Source organism: Hyperolius riggenbachi, chromosome 4 (assembly GCF_040937935.1).
Source record: "Hyperolius riggenbachi isolate aHypRig1 chromosome 4, aHypRig1.pri, whole genome shotgun sequence".
Classification (NCBI taxonomy): Eukaryota; Metazoa; Chordata; class Amphibia; order Anura; family Hyperoliidae; genus Hyperolius; species Hyperolius riggenbachi.
This window is the reverse complement of record NC_090649.1, coordinates 254,912,812-254,931,513: the sequence shown is the minus strand read 5'-3', so window position 1 is coordinate 254,931,513 and position 18,702 is coordinate 254,912,812. Positions and strand designations below refer to the sequence as shown.

The window sequence follows — 18,702 nt, the reverse complement described above, 5'->3', positions numbered from 1 at the left end:
TTTTGGTGATTAACGCCCAAAAAAAAAATCACCATTCACACCTGGCTATTTTTCAGCGATCGTGTTTTGCGCTTCTATAGCACTGAAACGCAATCGCCAGGAAATCACCTGAAAATGGTGCAGGCTACGCGTTTGGCGGTTTTGGGCGATTTGTGTCGATTAGCGCAAATCACTCAAATGAGAACGGGCCATAGACTTATTACCCTAGCGCTTTGAAAAGCGCTAGCATTTGAGCATTTTGCAGAAATCTCCGGCAAAACGATCAAGTGTGAATGGGCCCTTATAAGAGACTAATTACTAATTGTGATATCACTGAGCCATATATTTGTTTTTCATTGCGTAAAGGTTACCTATACGCCATTGAGCTTAGTAAAGCTACATCTAAGCAGTCTTACTATCCTCTCTCCACTACGGGAGGGAGGAAAAATGCACTCAGATGAGATGATACAGCACTGTGGAATGCATTTGCCTTTATGAATCATGACTGTTGCTGTCAGACTCCTGCAATGCATTGTGGGACTTGTAGTTCCTTAACAGCTGGAGATCTAAGTTTGCAGATCACTGGCCTTGGTCATAGACAGTATTGCTGAACTCCAGCCTCAAGGGCCATAGCCATACCAGTGGTTAGGATGGACAGAGAAATGTGTTCTACTTGAGGAACCACGCCTTTCTGGCTCCAGTACCATCAATTTCAGCTGTGCCAAAAATATGTGAGGACCGGAGCTTGAAATCCCTGCGTTGACTAGAGACTAAGATTGAAGAATATTTGTCTTGTATAACAGGTACACATGACAAAACCTATTCTTCAATGCCTTATCCAAGAATACTTGATGGAATTCTATTTCAACACACCTTTTCGCACAACAAAGGAAAACTAACTACTGATTAAGGCTACTATTTTGTGGCCCACATGCCTTACTAGTTCCATGACATGCAAGGGTCAGTTTAATATTACCTTGGAGCTAGTAAGCAGCATGAGTCATGTTACATTGATCAGGGACTTGGCATGACAAAATTATTTTGACAGGCTAGAACAAATTTCATGGAATGTTATTGCCACACAATTTGTGCTGCAGTGATTATTTATGCTCAAGCCATGTGAACTATAAATCCACATCTGAGACTCTATTGCTTTCATACAGTCTTTGATTTAACAAATGTTTCTTGTGTAAACATCTGATGTAGACACTTCAGGTCCTGAATCATGTGCCCCTTTAATTGCTTGCATCATAATGTGAAATGCAGCTGACTTACATGCACACACCATGAGATCTTGAGGGGGTGGACTCTGGTGCCGTCTGCTGGTTTCCTCAGAAGGAAGTTCTTTGGAAGGCTCATCGGATAAACTGCTCTGCCGCGTGACGTACGAATGTTGGACAGAGGACTGTGGTAAGATGGAGGTGTCTGTGCTGTTGCATTCTTTGCTGCTCTTTGGACTCTCTGAATTGGGCAGATCTGTAGATTCACATGTTGAAGGAGCTGACTTGGCTTTGAAAGGTCTGGAATCTCCCGAGAGTTTCAGCTCCAGGTTCTGGATTTTCAGTAAACACCAGGTTTTTAGCTCATTCACAACAGACACCTGAGGAAAACGGGTACAACAGCAGGTGAACAATAGCCTCAATTACAACCCATCAAATTAAGGCCCTACATAACTATGCCTGTGTTTCTGTATACATTAAAAACTGAAGGGGGGATAAAAACAAAGTACTTAGTTGCAATATAGCAGTTCAAGGCTGATGCAATTGCAAGTGATAAGAAAAATCACCTTATGCACTCACACTATTGCCCTGCATCGCATACACTTCAACATCCAATTGATTCTATACAAACTATAATTCACTTGGGCTGTTAAACATATCAGCTTAATATTAGGATGCCGATTTCAAGCATATTGGAAGGATGTGTATTGCTTGTGGTGTCTGAACAAATAAGAATTGTAATAATGAACAAATAAGAATTCTGTTATTATTAGTTCATTATAAGCGTGCTATGCAAAATTTCAGTGTAAACTGTGAAGTTGGGATACTTCTTTAAAAAAATTACTCTGGGACTTTCCAGTATATGGAAAGCCAGATAATCTTTCATGCGATTGTTGTAATATAAACAAAATGTTCTAGTTTGTGTTATTAAAAGCACCTCAGAATGACAAGGTTATTGTGAAGAGGCTAAAAAGCTAAAAAAAAAAAAAAAAATCACGTTACTACAAGTGTACAGTATATGCTGTTTTATATTGCATATATATTATTTACAATTATTACGTTACTTATAAAGATAAGTGTGTTTTTTCAATTTGTCCCTTTAAAATGAATAGCAAATAAGGTAATTACTAAACAAAAATATTTATCACTAAAAGTCTAATTTGTACTGAAAAAAAAAAATAGCGCATTTAGGTGTGATGAGTAGTAATAAAGTTATTGACACATTGTTAGCAGCGCTGATATGTGAAAACTGCTCTCGTTCTGAAGTGGTTAATATTTTTAGCATTTCTTCATGAAAAAAATTATAGAGTGAAATTTTTTAAGATAACTGATCAGTACACGTTTGAGTATTCTACCAATATACTTATAGCGCTTAAATAAGTATTAAATTATTGTATGTTTGAAGACTAAGTTACAGGTCTACGGGCTTTGCTGGGTCAAAATGGCTGATGATATTTGAAAAAGGACAAACACATTCCAAACTAATTAGTAGATATACATATTAGAAGTTAGTCATAAAAGATAGAGTGAATATTGTTTAAAAGTCATAATGTCTGGGGCAATTAAATTAACAGGTCAGACAGAGGAGAAGATTACCATAGTCAAAATACTAATTACTGGACGTCAAAGCATTCCAAAAGACCTCAAACAGACCTGATAAACAAATGTCAGTATGTGTAAATATGCCAAACTGCAAATTCCCACTGATAACTTAAAAGGAATTTGTAGATAACAGGGACATTGCTAAGATCCAAAAAGATTTGGGTCACTCCACTCCAGCCCAAAAATGGGTGTGGCTATGGGTGGAGCCAAATTTACATTTACAATTTACATGAACTTAACAGCTGTCTAAGTAGGACTGCCCAGCAGAATGTTTAAGCCCCCCAATACAAAAATGCAGCATATCACATAAATAGTGCCAATTAAACATAACTAGGCAGAGTTATCTGGCTTCTGTGCTGGCTGGTCTGGCTTACTGCTGGGCGTGCTGGCCTGATGACAGGTTGTCTGGCAAATCCCCCATAGCATTCCCTCCCACAGGACTCCCATTGAGGCACCACAACTCACAGTATGCCCCATAGAAGAACCATAGCTCCCGCTCCCTCCATGCCCCATAAAGGGACCACAGCACCCAGTATGCCCCCCACAGAGGCACCACAGCTTCCAACATGCCAAAATAGAGGCTTCACAGCTCTATGGGTGTATGCTGAGAGCTGTGGTGCCTCTATGGCGAGTGGCGACATCCTCGGAGCTGTGGTGCATCAATGAGGGGCATGCTAGGTGCTGTGGTGAATCTATGAGGGCATGCTGGGTACTATGGTTCCTCTATGGAGTCATGCTGGGTGCTCTGGTGCTATGCCTCTGAGGCATGTATAGAGGTGCTGTGGCACCTCTATGGGTATGCTGGGTGATGTGTGATTCCACGTTGGGTGCTGTGGTGCCTCTTTGGGGCATGCTGGGTGCTGTGCCCTTAATTACACTATGCAGCCACTACACTGCAACCCACTGCCTGGGGGACATGCCACTGTTCTTTTTTTTTTTTTATTTAGTACCCAAGATAAACAATATAGGTATATTTGTACTTACCTGGGGCTCCGTCCAGCCCCATGAGGCTCCCTCGCCATCCTCTCCGCTCTGATGTTATGTGGCCCAGTAATCCAGTCAGTCATGGGCAGTGGTGCCCTTCAGCGCATGCGTGGCTTGGATGCGCACGCCCCTGTAGCCCTCCCGCACCCAGGAGCTTTCTGCGCCTACGACAAAGGGCGTACATTCGCTGAAGAACCTGGCCAGCCAGATTATCGGGCCAGATAGCGGCAGAACGGAACAGACAGCAAGGGACCCCCACGGACCACATGGGGCTGGAGGAAGCCCCAGGTAAGTATAAAGATGCCTATAATCATTTATCTCAGGTTTCCTTTATTTTTTTTAATTATGTATAAAAGAAACTAAAACAAATACCAGCTCCCAAGGTGATTGCTCTGTCGAATGGGGGTAGAAAAGAGTTTGGGGTAGGGCATGCTTTTTATTTTTTAATTTGATGTTTTTTGTTTGTTTTTTAAAGTATTAAATAGAATATAGAATATTTTGCTATGAAAAAGTCACCACCTCGAGCTGAGGAATATGTATCATCTCCTGGGTAAAAAGGTGAAAAACTAAACGTATTTGGATATTAAATTATGCTTGACATATCCAACAGCATAACCATATTGTACTGTAGCCATAAATTAAGACGGGAAGTTTAGAATTGGACAGTTAGTGACGAGACTCCGTACAGCGCTGCAGAGGATGATGGCGCTATATAAATACTACATAACAATAGCAAAAGGTGGTCTGGTAAACAAAGGAAGCATAGCAGATTAGTATTGAAAAGGTTAAGAGTCCTCTATGCCTAAGACTATTGATCCACCCTCGTATTTATAAATAAAATAAGGCTAGTTAGTTTCAAGGGATCTCAAACAAATATATTTGTAGAACACTGCTACTGAATAATGGGCATTGGAGTTCTATACCTGTCGTTTCTCTGCTTCATTTTTCTGTACTTCAGACTGTTGCTGGAGGCGGCAGATACATTCCGCCCTCTCTGCAGACATCCGCTCCATCATTAACTTGTCCAAGACCCGTAGCTGCACATAGATCAGGAACAAAGAGAGTGAGAGGTGAGACACTGCTTACTATAGCCCTGCGCCACAATCCAATTTACTTTAATATTTCCAAGAATACAGAAGCTGCTGATAGACCCGAGGACACATTTATGCACAATGTTTTAGTGAAAAATATATATGCTTTTGGTGAGCGTTTAAGCATTTCGCTAGCGACCAGCAAAGCGCTGTGACATGTGTATCCCTATGGTATTCTCACTGCAGCGTCTGCGATTTGCATAAATCGCAAACATGCGGCATGCAGCATTTTTCTTGCGATTGCGATGTTCTTCTCATTGTCTTGAACAGCAAACACAAAATTTGTTTGCAAAATCACAATCGCTGAGTGATCGCAATTTGCGGTTTGCGGTCCAAGTGTAAACAAGCCCTAAAGTCTTAAAAAAGCTTTTTCAGAGAAAACCTGTAAGGGAAAAACCGCTCGTAGACGAGAACATATTCAATAAGCTCTTCTTGATTACGTTCAGAGGGTTCCAGGGCTGGAACAGTGTCATCAAGGAAGATGGGGGAAGAGTATGGAGGCAGCACCAGCCAGTCTTCTCCTTAGCAAAGAGCGAGCTGACTGCGCACAAGAGTAGAAGGTGGGATTCTGTGATGTGCAGAGGAAGATGCCTCCACTCTCCTGGTAGCACTATACTTGGTACATAAATCTCTGAGTCATGACTTACTTTTCTAAAGGGAATTTCACAAAAATTAGTGCTAGTAATGACAGTTCACTATTCACCTTCACTAAGCATGAGAGATCCAGAAGGGTGAACTAGGGCTTTAAATGGCAACTGTAACAAGAAGGGTATGGAAGCTACCATATTTATGCCCTTTTAAGCAATACCAGTTGCCTGGCTGTACTGCTTATCCTCTGTCTCAAATACCTTTAGCCATAGACCCTGAACAAGCATATTTGCATCACGTTTCTGACATGATTGTCAGATCTGACAAGATTAGCTGCATGCTTGTTTCTGGTGTTGTTCATACACTACTGCAGCCACATACATCAGCAGGGCTGCCAGGAAACTAGTATTGTTTAAAAGGAAATAAATATGACAGCTTCCATATTCTTCTCACTTCAGTAGTCTAATGGGTGGAATTGTGTGTATTGGCAGTGCACAGTCACTCACCTGATGCTGGGTTTTACTGTCCATCTGCCCCAGTTTTGAATTCATATGATCCTGCACAGTGCCGATCTCAGCTTTTATTTCCTCCTTGGTAGCATCTAACTGGTTCTCCAGCTTACTTAGAAGTGGCTCACATCGACATCCATTGATTGGAGCCTAGAAATAAATGGAACCAGCTCCGTGAGTATTTTCAATGCATTATTCCTTAGTTTGTTTGGATCAGAAATTAACTTTGTGTTTGTAATCATTGCTCCATACATATATTCATATAATGTAAAAAAAATACAGCTTTATTATTGCAAAGCTAAGGAGTTGGGACAAAATGACACCAAAAGAGTAGACTTATTAATAAATAGATAATTGTGCGCATAGCTGTAATAATATGCAGCAACAATCATATTTTAGCTTACTAGTGTCAGATTATTTAAAAAGGCACTTTCTGATTGGTCATAACTGGTTAAAGCTCTAAGGCCCCGTTTACACTTAATCAGTTGGTAAGCGTTAGCACACGTTTTTTCCATAGCAGTGCATTGGGAAGATTTCAGTTAAAACGCATTAAGTGTGAACTGTGCCATAGGATAACATAGGCATTACTTTGAACATCAGTTTTCTTTCAGTTATAACTGAGAGCAACTGATTAAGTGTAAAAGGGGCCTTAAAGAGAATCTGTACTCTGAAATTCTTACAATAAAAAGCATACCATTCTATTCATTATGTGCTCCTGGTCCCCTCTGTGCTGTTTCTGCCATTCTCTGCTGCAAACCTGGCTTGTAATTGCCAGTTTTAGGCAGTGTTTACAAACAAACTAACCAGCTTCTAATAGGCTCAGCTAAGCAGAGTGTGTTAGTCACACAGAGCCTGCAGGGGGTGTGTACAGCTTCTAGCTAATCACAAGCAGCCCTGCACATTCCAGTCTGACTGCCTCAGCCTGACTGTGCCGACTATAGAGAGAAGATTAGATCATATAACAGAGATAACACAGCTACTGTGCAATTAGGAAAAGCTGCAGTAAGCCAGACCACATTAGAAAAGGCATAGGAACTTATAGCATAGAAGAAATAAAGATAAACAATTTGTTACAGAGTCTCTTTAACCTCCTTGCTGGTCTAAAAAATCCGGCAAGGAGGCAGCGCCGCACTTTTTTTTAATTATTTTTTTTTGTAAATCATGTATCGAGCCCAGGGCTCGCTACATGATAGCCGCTGAGCGGCGGCATCCCCCCACCCACTCCGATCGCCTTCGGCGATCAGAGTATGCAGGAGATCCCGTTGAGAATTTCCCGTTGAGATTTCCTGCAGGGCTTCCCCGGTCGCCATGGCGACAGGGCGGGATGACGTCATGGACGTCGGGATGTCACAGGGAATCCCGATCCGCCCCTCAGCGCTGCCTGGCACTGATTGGCCAGGCAGCGCAGGGGTCTGGGGCAGGGGGGAGCGGCGCGGCGGATCGGCGGCGAGCGGAAGTTACAAGCAGCTAGCAAAGTGCTAGCTGCTTGTAACAAAAAACAATTATGCAAAATCGGCCCAGCGGGGCCTGAGAAATCTTCCTGCGCAGGTTACCCCGAGCTGAGCTCGGGATAACCGGCAAGGAGGTTAAAAGGGAAACTGTACTGAGTACACATGAGGTAACTTCAAATGAATATTACATAGTTACCTTGCCATCAGTTCATAGTTCATCTCAGAAGCGCACCATTTTCTTTTGACAATGATCCCTTCCAGTTCTGACAACATTTTGTCAGAATTGAAATATATCAGTTGCTGTCAGTTATAGCTGAGAGAATAACTGATGTGGCAGGTAATGTCCATGTTTCCCTATGGCTCAAGTGAGCGACGTTACAGTTTAACCACTTCCCGACCGCCGTATAGACAAATGGCGGCGGTCCTTGTAGGGGCATGGGCGGAGCGATCGCGTCATCCGTGACGCGATCCTCCGCCTGTCGCCGCTCACCCGCCGCAACATCCCGCCGGCCATACGGAAGCGCCGGCGGGATGTTAAATAGACGATCGCCGCATACAAAGTGTATAATACACTTTGTAATGTTTACAAAGTGTATTATACAGGCTGCCTCCTGCCCTGGTGGTCCCAGTGTCCGAGGGACCACCAGGGCAGGCTGCAGCCACCCTAGTCTGCACCTAAGCACACTGATTATCCTTCCCCCGCCCCAGATCGCCCACAGCACCCCTCAGGACCCCCCCTGCCCACCCCCCAGACCCATGTTTACACCCAATCACCCATCAATCACTCCCTGTCACTATCTGTCAACGCTATTTTTTTTTACCCCCCCCCCTGCCCCCTCCTGATCACCCCCCCCCCCCTCAGATTCTCCCCAGACCCCCCCCCCCCCCCGTGTACTGTATGCATCTATCCCCCCTGATCACCTGTCAATCACCCCCTGCCACTGCCACCCATCAATCAGCCCCTAACCTGCCCCTTGCGGGCAATCTGATCACCCACCCACACCGATAGATCGCCCGCAGATCCGACATCAGATCACTACCCAAGCGCAGTGTTTACATCTATTCTCTCCTCTAAACACCCACTAATTACCCATCAATCACCCACTATCACCACCTGTCACTGTTACCCATCAGATCAGACCCTAATCTGCCCCTTGCGGGCACCCAATCACCCGCCTACACGCTCAGATTGCCCTCAGACCCCCCCTTATCAATTCGCCAGTGCAATATTTACATCTGTGCTTCCCTGTAATAACCCACTGATCACCTGTCAATCACCCATCAATCAGCCCCTGTCACTGCCACCCATCAATCACCCCCTGTCACTGCCACCCATCAATCAGCCCCTAACCTGCCCCTTGCGGGCAATCTGATCACCCACCCACACCAATAGATCGCCCGCAGATCCGACATCAGATCACCACCCAAGCGCAGTGTTTACATCTATTGTCTCCTCTAAACACCCACTAATTACCCATCAATCACCCCCTATCACCACCTGTCACTGTTACCCATCAGATCAGACCCTAATCTGCCCCTTTACGGGCACCCAATCACCCGCCTACACGCTCAGATTGCCCTCAGACCCCCCCTTATCAATTCGCCAGGGCATTATTTACATCTGTCCTTCCCTGTAATAAACCACTGATCACCCATCAATCACCCCCTGTCACTGCCACCCATCAATCAGCCCCTAACCTGCCCCTTGCGGGCAATCTGATCACCCACCCACACCAATAGATCGCCCGCAGATCCAAAATCAGATCACCTCCCAAGTGCAGTGTTTACATCTGTTCTCTCCTCCAAACACCCACTAATTACCCATCAATCACCCCCTGTCACTGCTACCCATCAGATTAGACCCCTATCTGCCCCTAGGGCACTAAATCACCCGCCCATACCCTCAGAACGCCCTCAGACCCCAGCCCTGATCACCTCGCCAGTGCATTGCTTGCATCTATTCCCCCCTCTAATCACACCTTGAGACACCCATCAATCACCTCCTGTCACCCCCTAGCACACCTACCCATCAGATCAGGCCCTAATTTGCCCCGTGTGGGCTCCTGATCACTCGGCCAAACCCTCAGATCCCCCTCAGACCCCCTTCCGATCACCTCCCCAGTGCATTGATTGCATCTATTTTCCCCTCTAACCATCCCCTGAGACACCCATCAATCACCTCCTGTCACCCCCTAGCACTCCTATCCATCAGATCAGGCCCAGTACAACCTGTCATCTAAAAGGCCACCCTGCTTATGACCGGTTCCACAAAATTCGCCCCCTCATAGACCACCTGTCATCAAAATTTTCAGATGCTTATACCCCTGAACAGTCATTTTGAGACATTTGGTTTCCAGACTACTCACAGTTTTGGGCCCGTAAAATGCCAGGGCGGTATAGGAACCCCACAAACTGACCCCATTTTAGAAAAAAGACACCCCAATGTATTCTGTTAGGTGTATGACGAGTTCATAGAAGATTTTATTTTTTGTCAAAAGTTAGCAGAAATTGATTTTTATTTTTTTTTCACAAAGTGTCATTTTTCACTAACTTGTGACAAAAAATAAAATCTTCTATGAACTCCCCATACACCTAACGGAATACCTTGGGATGTCTTCTTTCTAAAATGGGGTCACTTGTGGGGTTCCTATACTGCCCTGGCATTTTAGGGGCCCTAAACCGTGAGGAGTAGTCTAGAAAACAAATGCCTCAAAATGACCTGTGATTAGGACGTTGGGCCCCTTAGCGCACCTAGGCTGCAAAAAAGTGTCACACATGTGGTATCGCCGTACTCAGGAGAAGTAGTATAATGTGTTTTGGGGTGTATTTTTACACATACCCATGCTGGGTGGGAGAAATCTCTCTGTAAATGGACAATTGTGTGTAAAAAAAAAAATAAAACAATTGTCATTTACAGAGATATTTCTCCCAAGCATGGGTATGTGTAAAAATACACCCCAAAACACATTATACTACTTCTCCTGAGTACGGCGGTACCACATATGTGGCACTTTTTTACACCCTAAGTACGCTAAGGGGCCCAAAGTCCAATGAGTACCTTTAGGATTTCACAGGTCATTTTACGACATTGTTGGTTTCAAGACTACTCCTCACGGTTTAGGGCCCCTAAAATGCCAGGGCAGTATAGGAACCCCACAAATGACCCCATTCTAGAAAGAAGACACCCAAAGGTATTTCGTTAGGAGTATGGTGAGTTCATAGAAGATTTTATTTTTTGTCACAAGTTAGCGGAAAATGACACTTTGTGAAAAAAAACAATTAAAATCAATTTCCGCTAACTTGTGACAAAAAAAATAAAAACTTCTATGAACTCACCATACTCCTAAAGGAATACCTTGGGGTGTCTTCTTTCTAAAATGGGATCATTAGTGGGGTTCCTATAATACATAGCAAAGAAATGAACAGCGCTACTTAAAAACAGATGAGTGCCTACCTGCAAAAGAGTACAAGCCCCACTTATGGGATAAAATACACACTGAGCATACACATGACCTGTCTACCACTTGGAGGATGTTGGTTTCCTGTAACAGCTTGCATGCAACTTGTTAAGTACTCGTCCCTCCCACTGTCAAAGAAGTCTTTCCTCCATGGGAGGGGACCTAACACTAACTAAATCCTACCTATGCATATGCATAGCCTGGGCGCGCTACCAAGTAAAATTGAAAATTGCGCAAAAAAGTGGGATCAGCGCATCACCAGGCCGCCTCCGAATGGCCTCTGAGCACAGGCCATTCGGAGGCGGCCTGGTGATGCGCTGATCCCACTTTTTTGCGCAGGGGTTCCTATAATGCCCTGGCATTTTAGGGGCCCTAAACCGTGAGGAGTAGTCTTGAAACAAAAATGACCTGTGAAATCCTAAAGGTACTCATTGGACTTTGGGCCCCTTAGCGCAGTTAGGCTGCAAAAAAGTGCCAATCATGTGGTATCACCGTACTCGGGAGAAGTAGTATAATGTGTTTTGGGGTGTATTTTTACACATACCCATGCTGGATGGGAGAAATACCTCTGTAAATGACAATCTTTTGATTTTTTTTACACACAATTGTCCATTTACAGAGTTATTTCTCCCACCCAGCATGGGTATGTGTAAAAATACACCCCAAAACACATTGTACTACTTCTCCCGAGTACGGCAATACCACATGTGTGGCACTTTTTTGCACCCTAACTGCGCTAAGGGGCCTAAAGTCCAATGAGTACCTTTAGGATTTCACAGGTCATTTTGAGAAATTTTGTTTCAAGACTACTCCTCACGGTTTAGGGCCCCTAAAATGCCAGGACAGTATAGGAACCCCACAAATGACTCCATTTTAGAAAGAAGACACCCCAAGGTATTCTGTTAGTAGTACGGTGAGTTCATAGAAGATTTTATTTTTTGTCACAAGTTAGCGGAAATTGATTTTTATTGTTTTTTTTTCACAAAGTGTCATTTTCCGCTAACTTGTGCCAAAAAATAAAATCTTCTATGAACTCACCGTACTACTAACGGAATACCTTGGGGTGTCTTCTTTCTAAAATGGGGTCATTTGTGGGGTTCCTATACTGTCCTGGCATTTTAGGGGCCCTAAACCGTGAGGAGTAGTCTTGAAACGAAATTTCTCAAAATGACCTGTGAAATCCTAAAGGTACTCATTGGACTTTGGGCCCCTTAGCGCAGTTAGGGTGCAAAAAAGTGCCACACATGTGGTATCGCCGTACTCAGGAAAAGTAGTATAATGTGTTTTGGGGTGTATTTTTACACATACCCATGCTGAGTGGGAGAAAGATCTCTGTAAATGGACAATTGTGTGTAAAAAAAATTAAAAAATTGTCATTTACAGAGATATTTCTCCCACCCAGCATGGGTATGTGTAAAAATACACCCCAAAACACATTATACTACTTCTCCTGAGTACGGCAATACCACATGTGTGGCACTTTTTTGCAGCCTAACTGCGCTAAGGGGTCCAAAGTTCAATGAGCACCTTTAGGCTTTACAGGGGTGCTTACAATTTAGCACCCCCCAAAATGTCAGGACAGTAAACACACCCCACAAATGACCCCATTTTGGAAAAAAGACACTTCAAGGTATTCAGAGAGGGGCATGGTGAGTCCGTGGCAGATTTCATTTTTTTTTTTTGTCGCAAGTTAGAAGAAATGGAAACTTTTTTCTTTTTTTTTTTTGTCACAAAGTGTCATTTTCCGCTTACTTGTGACAAAAATTAATATCTTCTATGAACTCACTATGCCTCTCAGTGAATACTTTGGGATGTCTTCTTTCCAAAATGGGGTCATTTGGGGGGTATTTATACTATCCTGGAATTCTAGCCCCTCATGAAACATGTCAGGTAGTCAGAAAAGTCATAGATGCTTGAAAATGGGAAAATTCACTTTTTGCACCATAGTTTGTAAACGCTATAACTTTTACCCAAACCAATAAATATACACTGAATGGGTTTTTTTTTATCAAAAACATGTTTGTCCACATTTTTCGCGCTGCATGTATACAGAAATTTTACTTTATTTGAAAAATGTCAGCACAGAAAGTTAAAAAAATCATTTTTTTACCAAAATTCATGTCTTTTTTGATGAATATAATAAAAAGTAAAAATTGCAGGAGTCATCAAATAGCACCAAAAGAAAGCTTTATTAGTGACAAGAAAAGGAGCCAAAATTCATTTAGGTGGTAGGTTGTATGAGCGAGCAATAAACCGGGAAAGCTGCAGTGGTCTGAATGGAAAAAAAGTGGCCGGTCCTTAACCACCCTGGCGTTCTATTAAGATCGCCAGGGCGGCTGCATGAGGGTTTTTTGTAAATAAAAAAAAAACTATTTCATGCAGCCAACTGAAAGTTGTCTGCATGAAAGCCCACTAGATGGCGCTCCGGAGGCGTTCTTCCGATCGCCTCCGGCGGCCAAAATTAACACGGAAGGCCGCAATGAGCAGCCTTCCGTGTTTGGCTTCTCCTGTCGCCATGGCGACGAGCGGAGTGACGTCATGGACGTCAGCCGACGTCCTGACGTCCGCCGCCTCCGATCCAGCCCTCAGCGCTGGCCGGAACTATTTGTTCCGGCTGCGCAGGGCTCAGGCGGCTGGGGGGACCCTCTTTCGCCGCTGCTCGCGGCGGATCGCCGCAGAGCGGCGGCGATCGGGCAGCACACGCGGCTGGCAAAGTGCCGGCTGCGTGTGCTGCTCTTTATTTCGTCAAAATCGGCCCAGCAGGGCCTGAGCGGCAGCCATCGGCGGTGATGGACGAGCTGAGCTCGTCCATACCGCTAAGATGGTTAAGGGGGGTAAAGCCCTAGGTCCTCAAGTGGTTAAAAGTGTGCTGACCAGAAAGCTGTTATGGGGTAATGGCCATATCCAAAATGGAGGATGGAGAATTCCATTGATCACAGTGGACAAACAGGTCGCAGGAGAGGAGAAAGAGATTGAGGCGTAGACTACATGGGAGATAAGTATGACCTGTGCATGTTTATTTTGACTTTTAATTTTCAGTTCAGGTTTTCTTTAACAGTGCTTTTATGAATAATCATGTAGAGTAACAACTGTCCTTTCTTCTTCAAAAAACTTTGAAAGCCTATTCAGTGTAAGACAAACATCTATGCATCTTCTTGTCATAAAAAGATTGAACAACTTGCCAGGTCTTTTTCCTCCAACTCATTCCCTGATCCTGTGTCTGCCATATATTCTGCTGCACAGCCCCGCCCACTTGCAGAGAAATTGCACTCCCTCTATCCAAGATGGAGTACCACAGCATTTCTCTGCAAGGGGGCGGGGCTATGCATCAGAATAGGGCAGACACAGGACACTGGGAGTAAGTTGGAGGAAAAAGACCCAGCAAGTAATAACTTTTTATGAGAGGAGGATGCATAGAATGTTTGGTTACCTCAACAGCCTGTTCAATATAAAACAGACATTAACACAGCTTAGTCATAAAACTATACTGCACGCTGCTGTGTTGTAGGGCACAAATGAGGTTCACCAATGTTTTTCATTGACAGTACATGTAAATGAATTCACTCATTGATTTGTTAACAAGTAGATACCTGCATAACTTTGCCATCCTTTCCCCGGTATAAGGTGTATAGCTGGTATGCCCGTGCCTCGTGAGGTGGGAATGGTGGCGAGGGCACCCTGTGCTTACTCTTCCTCCTGTGGGTGTGTCCTGTTTGCTGATCAGCAGGTGAAGTTGGATCTGAAAGAGCTGAAATCTGAATGAACAAGACAACAGTCAGTTATATGGCTTCCTCTGAGAGAAATTTTCATAACCTCTGGATTCTAGGTGTTTCTATTCCCTGCACACTTGTCCGTTCTGCTTTCAATAGTATGTGTGGTGTTAGGACTGCCCTTGCATACATTATTGTACACTACACATTAGCCACCAGAGAATGGCATTTGCTCTGGCTATTTCAGCTGATACACTAAAGAGGGAAAAAGGAAAGCAGAAATTCACTGCTAATCCAGGAGTTTTACAATAATCTATGCAGGCTGAGCATGAGGTTTTGGGCAAACTGCCTGGCCTTTTCCAAGCACCAATGTATTAAGGTTGAAACCTGTATTAAGGTTGACTTTTGAATTGCTTTCAATTCTTGGTCAATGCCTAGGTTAACCATTATTATGTAGTAAAATGGCACCTGAAGTGAGAGGCATATGGAGGCTTCCATACTTATTTCCCTTTAGGCCAGAAACCCACTAGGAGGGATTTTCTGAGCGCTTTGCGATTTGAAAACTCTTGCTAATGTAATGCTATGGGTGTGATCCCACTTGAGCGATGTGATTTTATAAAAATCCCCCGTAGCACTGCATTAGTAAGAGCTTTTCAAATCACTAGCAGTTAGAAATCGCTCCTAGTGGGTTTCTGGCCTTAAACAATGCAAACTGCCTGTCCTGTTGATCCTCTGCCCCTTAATACTTTTTGCCATAGACCCTGAACAAACATGCAGCAGATCAGATGTTTCTGATGAAGTGTGACTCGATTTGCAGGACACCAGACAACTGGAATTATTTAAAAGAAATTTATATTTGACAGAAGAAAAACATGAAGAAATGCACCCTGTATATATTTAGAGAGTTTAGCCTGTCTTATTTCCCCTCATTTGTGACTAATCACAACTGTAATTTGATCTCTCAGTTGTGCCAGCTGGCTGCCTTGCAGAGCAGCTAATTTGTAAACACAGAATGTTAACCCTATGTCTGCTTCCATGGAAGCAAGAAATATACACACTGCAGATTTATTGCAGGATTTGTATCAGCTATAACAAAGAAATGTTTACGTTAAAGGTTATGCTGTTATCCTTTAGAGCAGAGAGGAAGTTCTCAGTTCAGATCCACTTTAATCAGAAACACTTCTTTTATTGAATAGAAAAACTTAAAGAGACACTGAAGCGAAAAAAAATATATGATATAATGAATTGGTTGTGTACTATGAATAATTACTAGAAGATTAGCAGCAAAGAAAATATTCTCATACTTTTATTTTCAGGTATATAGTGTTTTTTCTAACATTGCATCATTCTATAATATGTGCAGATTACACAACACTCTGCATTCAAAATGAGTCTTTCAGAGCAGTCTGTGAAGTAATGACCTCTCCTCTAGCAGAGGAAAAGTAAATAGTCCAGGAACAGTTGAGATAATAAAAGTCAGATAACAGCCCTCTCCACGACTAACTTAGTCAGAGAGCTTAATGGCTTGTTTGCATAGAGATAACAACTGGAGTTTCTCAACTCTTCCTGTACTGGAAACAATTACACTGATGTATCTGATCTTAATCTTTTTTTTCTTAGCTGTACTACACATACAAATCATAATATCATCATTTTTTTTTCGCTTCAGTGTCTCTTTAAGTAGTGCAAGTTAACAATACAATATTGAGTAATAGAATAGTTACAAACCAAAATTCAGACTTGCACCTGTGTGAACATTAAAAAAAGTGACCACTGACAGACAATATATTGCAAAGCAAATAGCCAAAGGGTTAACATCAAAGCCATAGAAAATACAATCACCGTCCAATCCTGTTCTTTATCAAGTCGATATAAGCCAAGCCTGAAGCAAGCCAAGGGCTCCCGAGTTTTTCACATTTGTGCGGGCATTTTCTATGTGTCATTCATTTAAACTAACATTTCCATCCTGAGGGGAGAGTTTACAGAGGATTGACAGGAGTTTATGGAAAGTCATAACTCATCTTCCCATTTTTGAAGGATGAATTTGTGGCTTGAAGTAGATCTAGTGATTGCTATCCTGTGGTTAGTTCCTCAGTGACTACTGAGTTTATTGCTATTCTGTGCTTAGTTCCTCCTATATTGTCTACATAGCCCAGCATGCAGGTCATTTTAAGGGTCTTGGTCGAGTTAGGTAGAGGATATGTGGGTGGGGGGGGGGGGGGTTTATTATTTAAAGTTTCAGGTCCTATTAGGGCCATAAGGGTTGAAGCACTACTGTTAGAATGCTGCCATGGCGATGCATCAGGAAAGGGAAATGGCCACAAGTATACTTTTTTTTTTCAGCAGTCATTCTACATATATTAGAAGCATGGGACAAACCATATCCAAAGATTAATTGCAACAATTGATAGAACCAGGAATATTCTCATCAAACACATCCTGGAGTTCTCCGGTATGCAGATACAACCTTTTTTGAGTGACTTATTAAATTCTGAAGAATGAGACAATAAAAATATTCAAGCACCAGGGCCAACAGACCTGATTTATTCCTGTTCCCTGCGGGTTGGAGAACAGATGACAACTCATATGACCCAGTAAATCTGATCTGCTTGTTTTGTTAAATGTCTGCTACTGGGTGCTAAACGTTTACAGCCCTTATATGCCTACAGCAGACCAAATCAAGGATTTTTACAGGTATAGAGAGTAGTGGTACTGCGATTGCAGTCACACATAGACATCTCACTGCAACTCTGTAAATGACCAGCACAAATACTATTTTGTTAATCCTTTTGGGAACAGAAGCAGGGGTTATGGTCCCTTAACCCTTTCCCTGCCAAGCATGTACTAGGTACGTTTTGAAGTGGTTTAACTGCCAACAACGTACTAGGTACATTAATTGGCAATTTGGACCCCGCGAAGCAGCGGGGAGGTGGCCAACATCATTTCTCCCTCCATCTGCCTCCCTGTATTGCTGGATTAACCGTGCGGTGTGTAATTACTCACCGTTTGTTCGCTCAATGCCCCTGTCCCCCACAGCCAGCCATCTGCACTCTACTTCCTGTATGACGCGTGATTACATACACGTCATACAGAGATCAGGAGAGTAGCCTGCGGAGGGGACACCGCATGGACCCAGCGATTAGGTGAGTTAATTACACACTGACTGCTGCACTCCAGCCAAGCAGGGGCGGCCACAGGAGGGGGACGTATGGAGGGAGGGAGGATGATGTTGGTCCCCCTCCCCGCAGCACCCAAAAAAAAACCTACCTATACTGGAGGTGCCTATGCTTACAACCCATACTGGGGCACCTATTCCTGGCTACCTATATTGGCTGCCTGTACTGGTGGCACCTATACCTGGCTACCTGTACTGGGGACCACTATTCCTGGCTACCTATACTGGCTGCACCTATATCTGGCTACCTGTATTGGCGCACCTATTCCAGGCTACGTATACTGGCTGCACCTATATCTGGCTACCTGTACTGGCACACCTATTCCAGGCTACCTATACTGGCTGCACCTATATCTGGCTACCTGTACTGGTGCACCTATTCCAGGACAGGAAAAGTGGGATACCAATACATATCTGGTATCGTTGGATTCAGCAGAATCAGGGCTTTTACAAACAGTAAGATTTTTTGTCAATAAATGTAATTCTTCTTTGAAAAAAGACAATTTTGTTTCAGTGTTTAAGCCCAATTTGTTAAAGAGTAACTGTTAAGCATTATATATGAAATCAATTTTCTATTTTAGGCTGTTAAATAGATAAAAAGGATGCTAAGGCAATGCAAATAGTTAAAATCATTCTTACTTTTTTTCCTAAGAGGTTTTTCTCTCCCCATGCCCCCAGGCCGCACGGCCGCAGAACAGAAATGACAGGCAGGCTGAATCAGCCGGATTGGCTGAAGCCTCTGTCACTCACCTCTCTGCACTGCGATTGGCCGCTTTGGTCTCCCCTTGTCTGCGGTGGTTGTAGCCGCTGTAAGAGCACATGGAGGGGGGGCCAGAGGCTTTCTCCTGTCACTGTCCTCTGCCCCCCTCCTCCAGTGGCATGTCAGCACCCCCCCCCCCCTCTGCCCTTCTGCCGCCCACTGCCGCCGCATTCTC

The 18,702-nt window shown here is 43.6% G+C and overlaps 1 protein-coding gene across 2 annotated transcripts in view; it reads right to left on the bottom strand.

Moving 5' to 3' along the window:
* ANKRD6 (ankyrin repeat domain 6) overlaps nucleotides 1–18,702 on the bottom strand; it is a 228,329-nt gene that overhangs the window by 5,454 nt on the left and 204,173 nt on the right. The window contains exons 12-15 of one of the 2 annotated variants that reach the window (XM_068231138.1): nucleotides 14,473–14,637; nucleotides 5,971–6,123; nucleotides 4,709–4,822; nucleotides 1,255–1,579 (exon numbers count right to left, since the gene is read on the bottom strand). In XM_068231138.1, the coding sequence (XP_068087239.1) occupies nucleotides 1,255–1,579; nucleotides 4,709–4,822; nucleotides 5,971–6,123; nucleotides 14,473–14,637 (757 nt within the window). The remainder of the gene's footprint in view (nucleotides 1–1,254; nucleotides 1,580–4,708; nucleotides 4,823–5,970; nucleotides 6,124–14,472; nucleotides 14,638–18,702) is intronic. The other variant, XM_068231139.1, reaches the window with a different exon arrangement.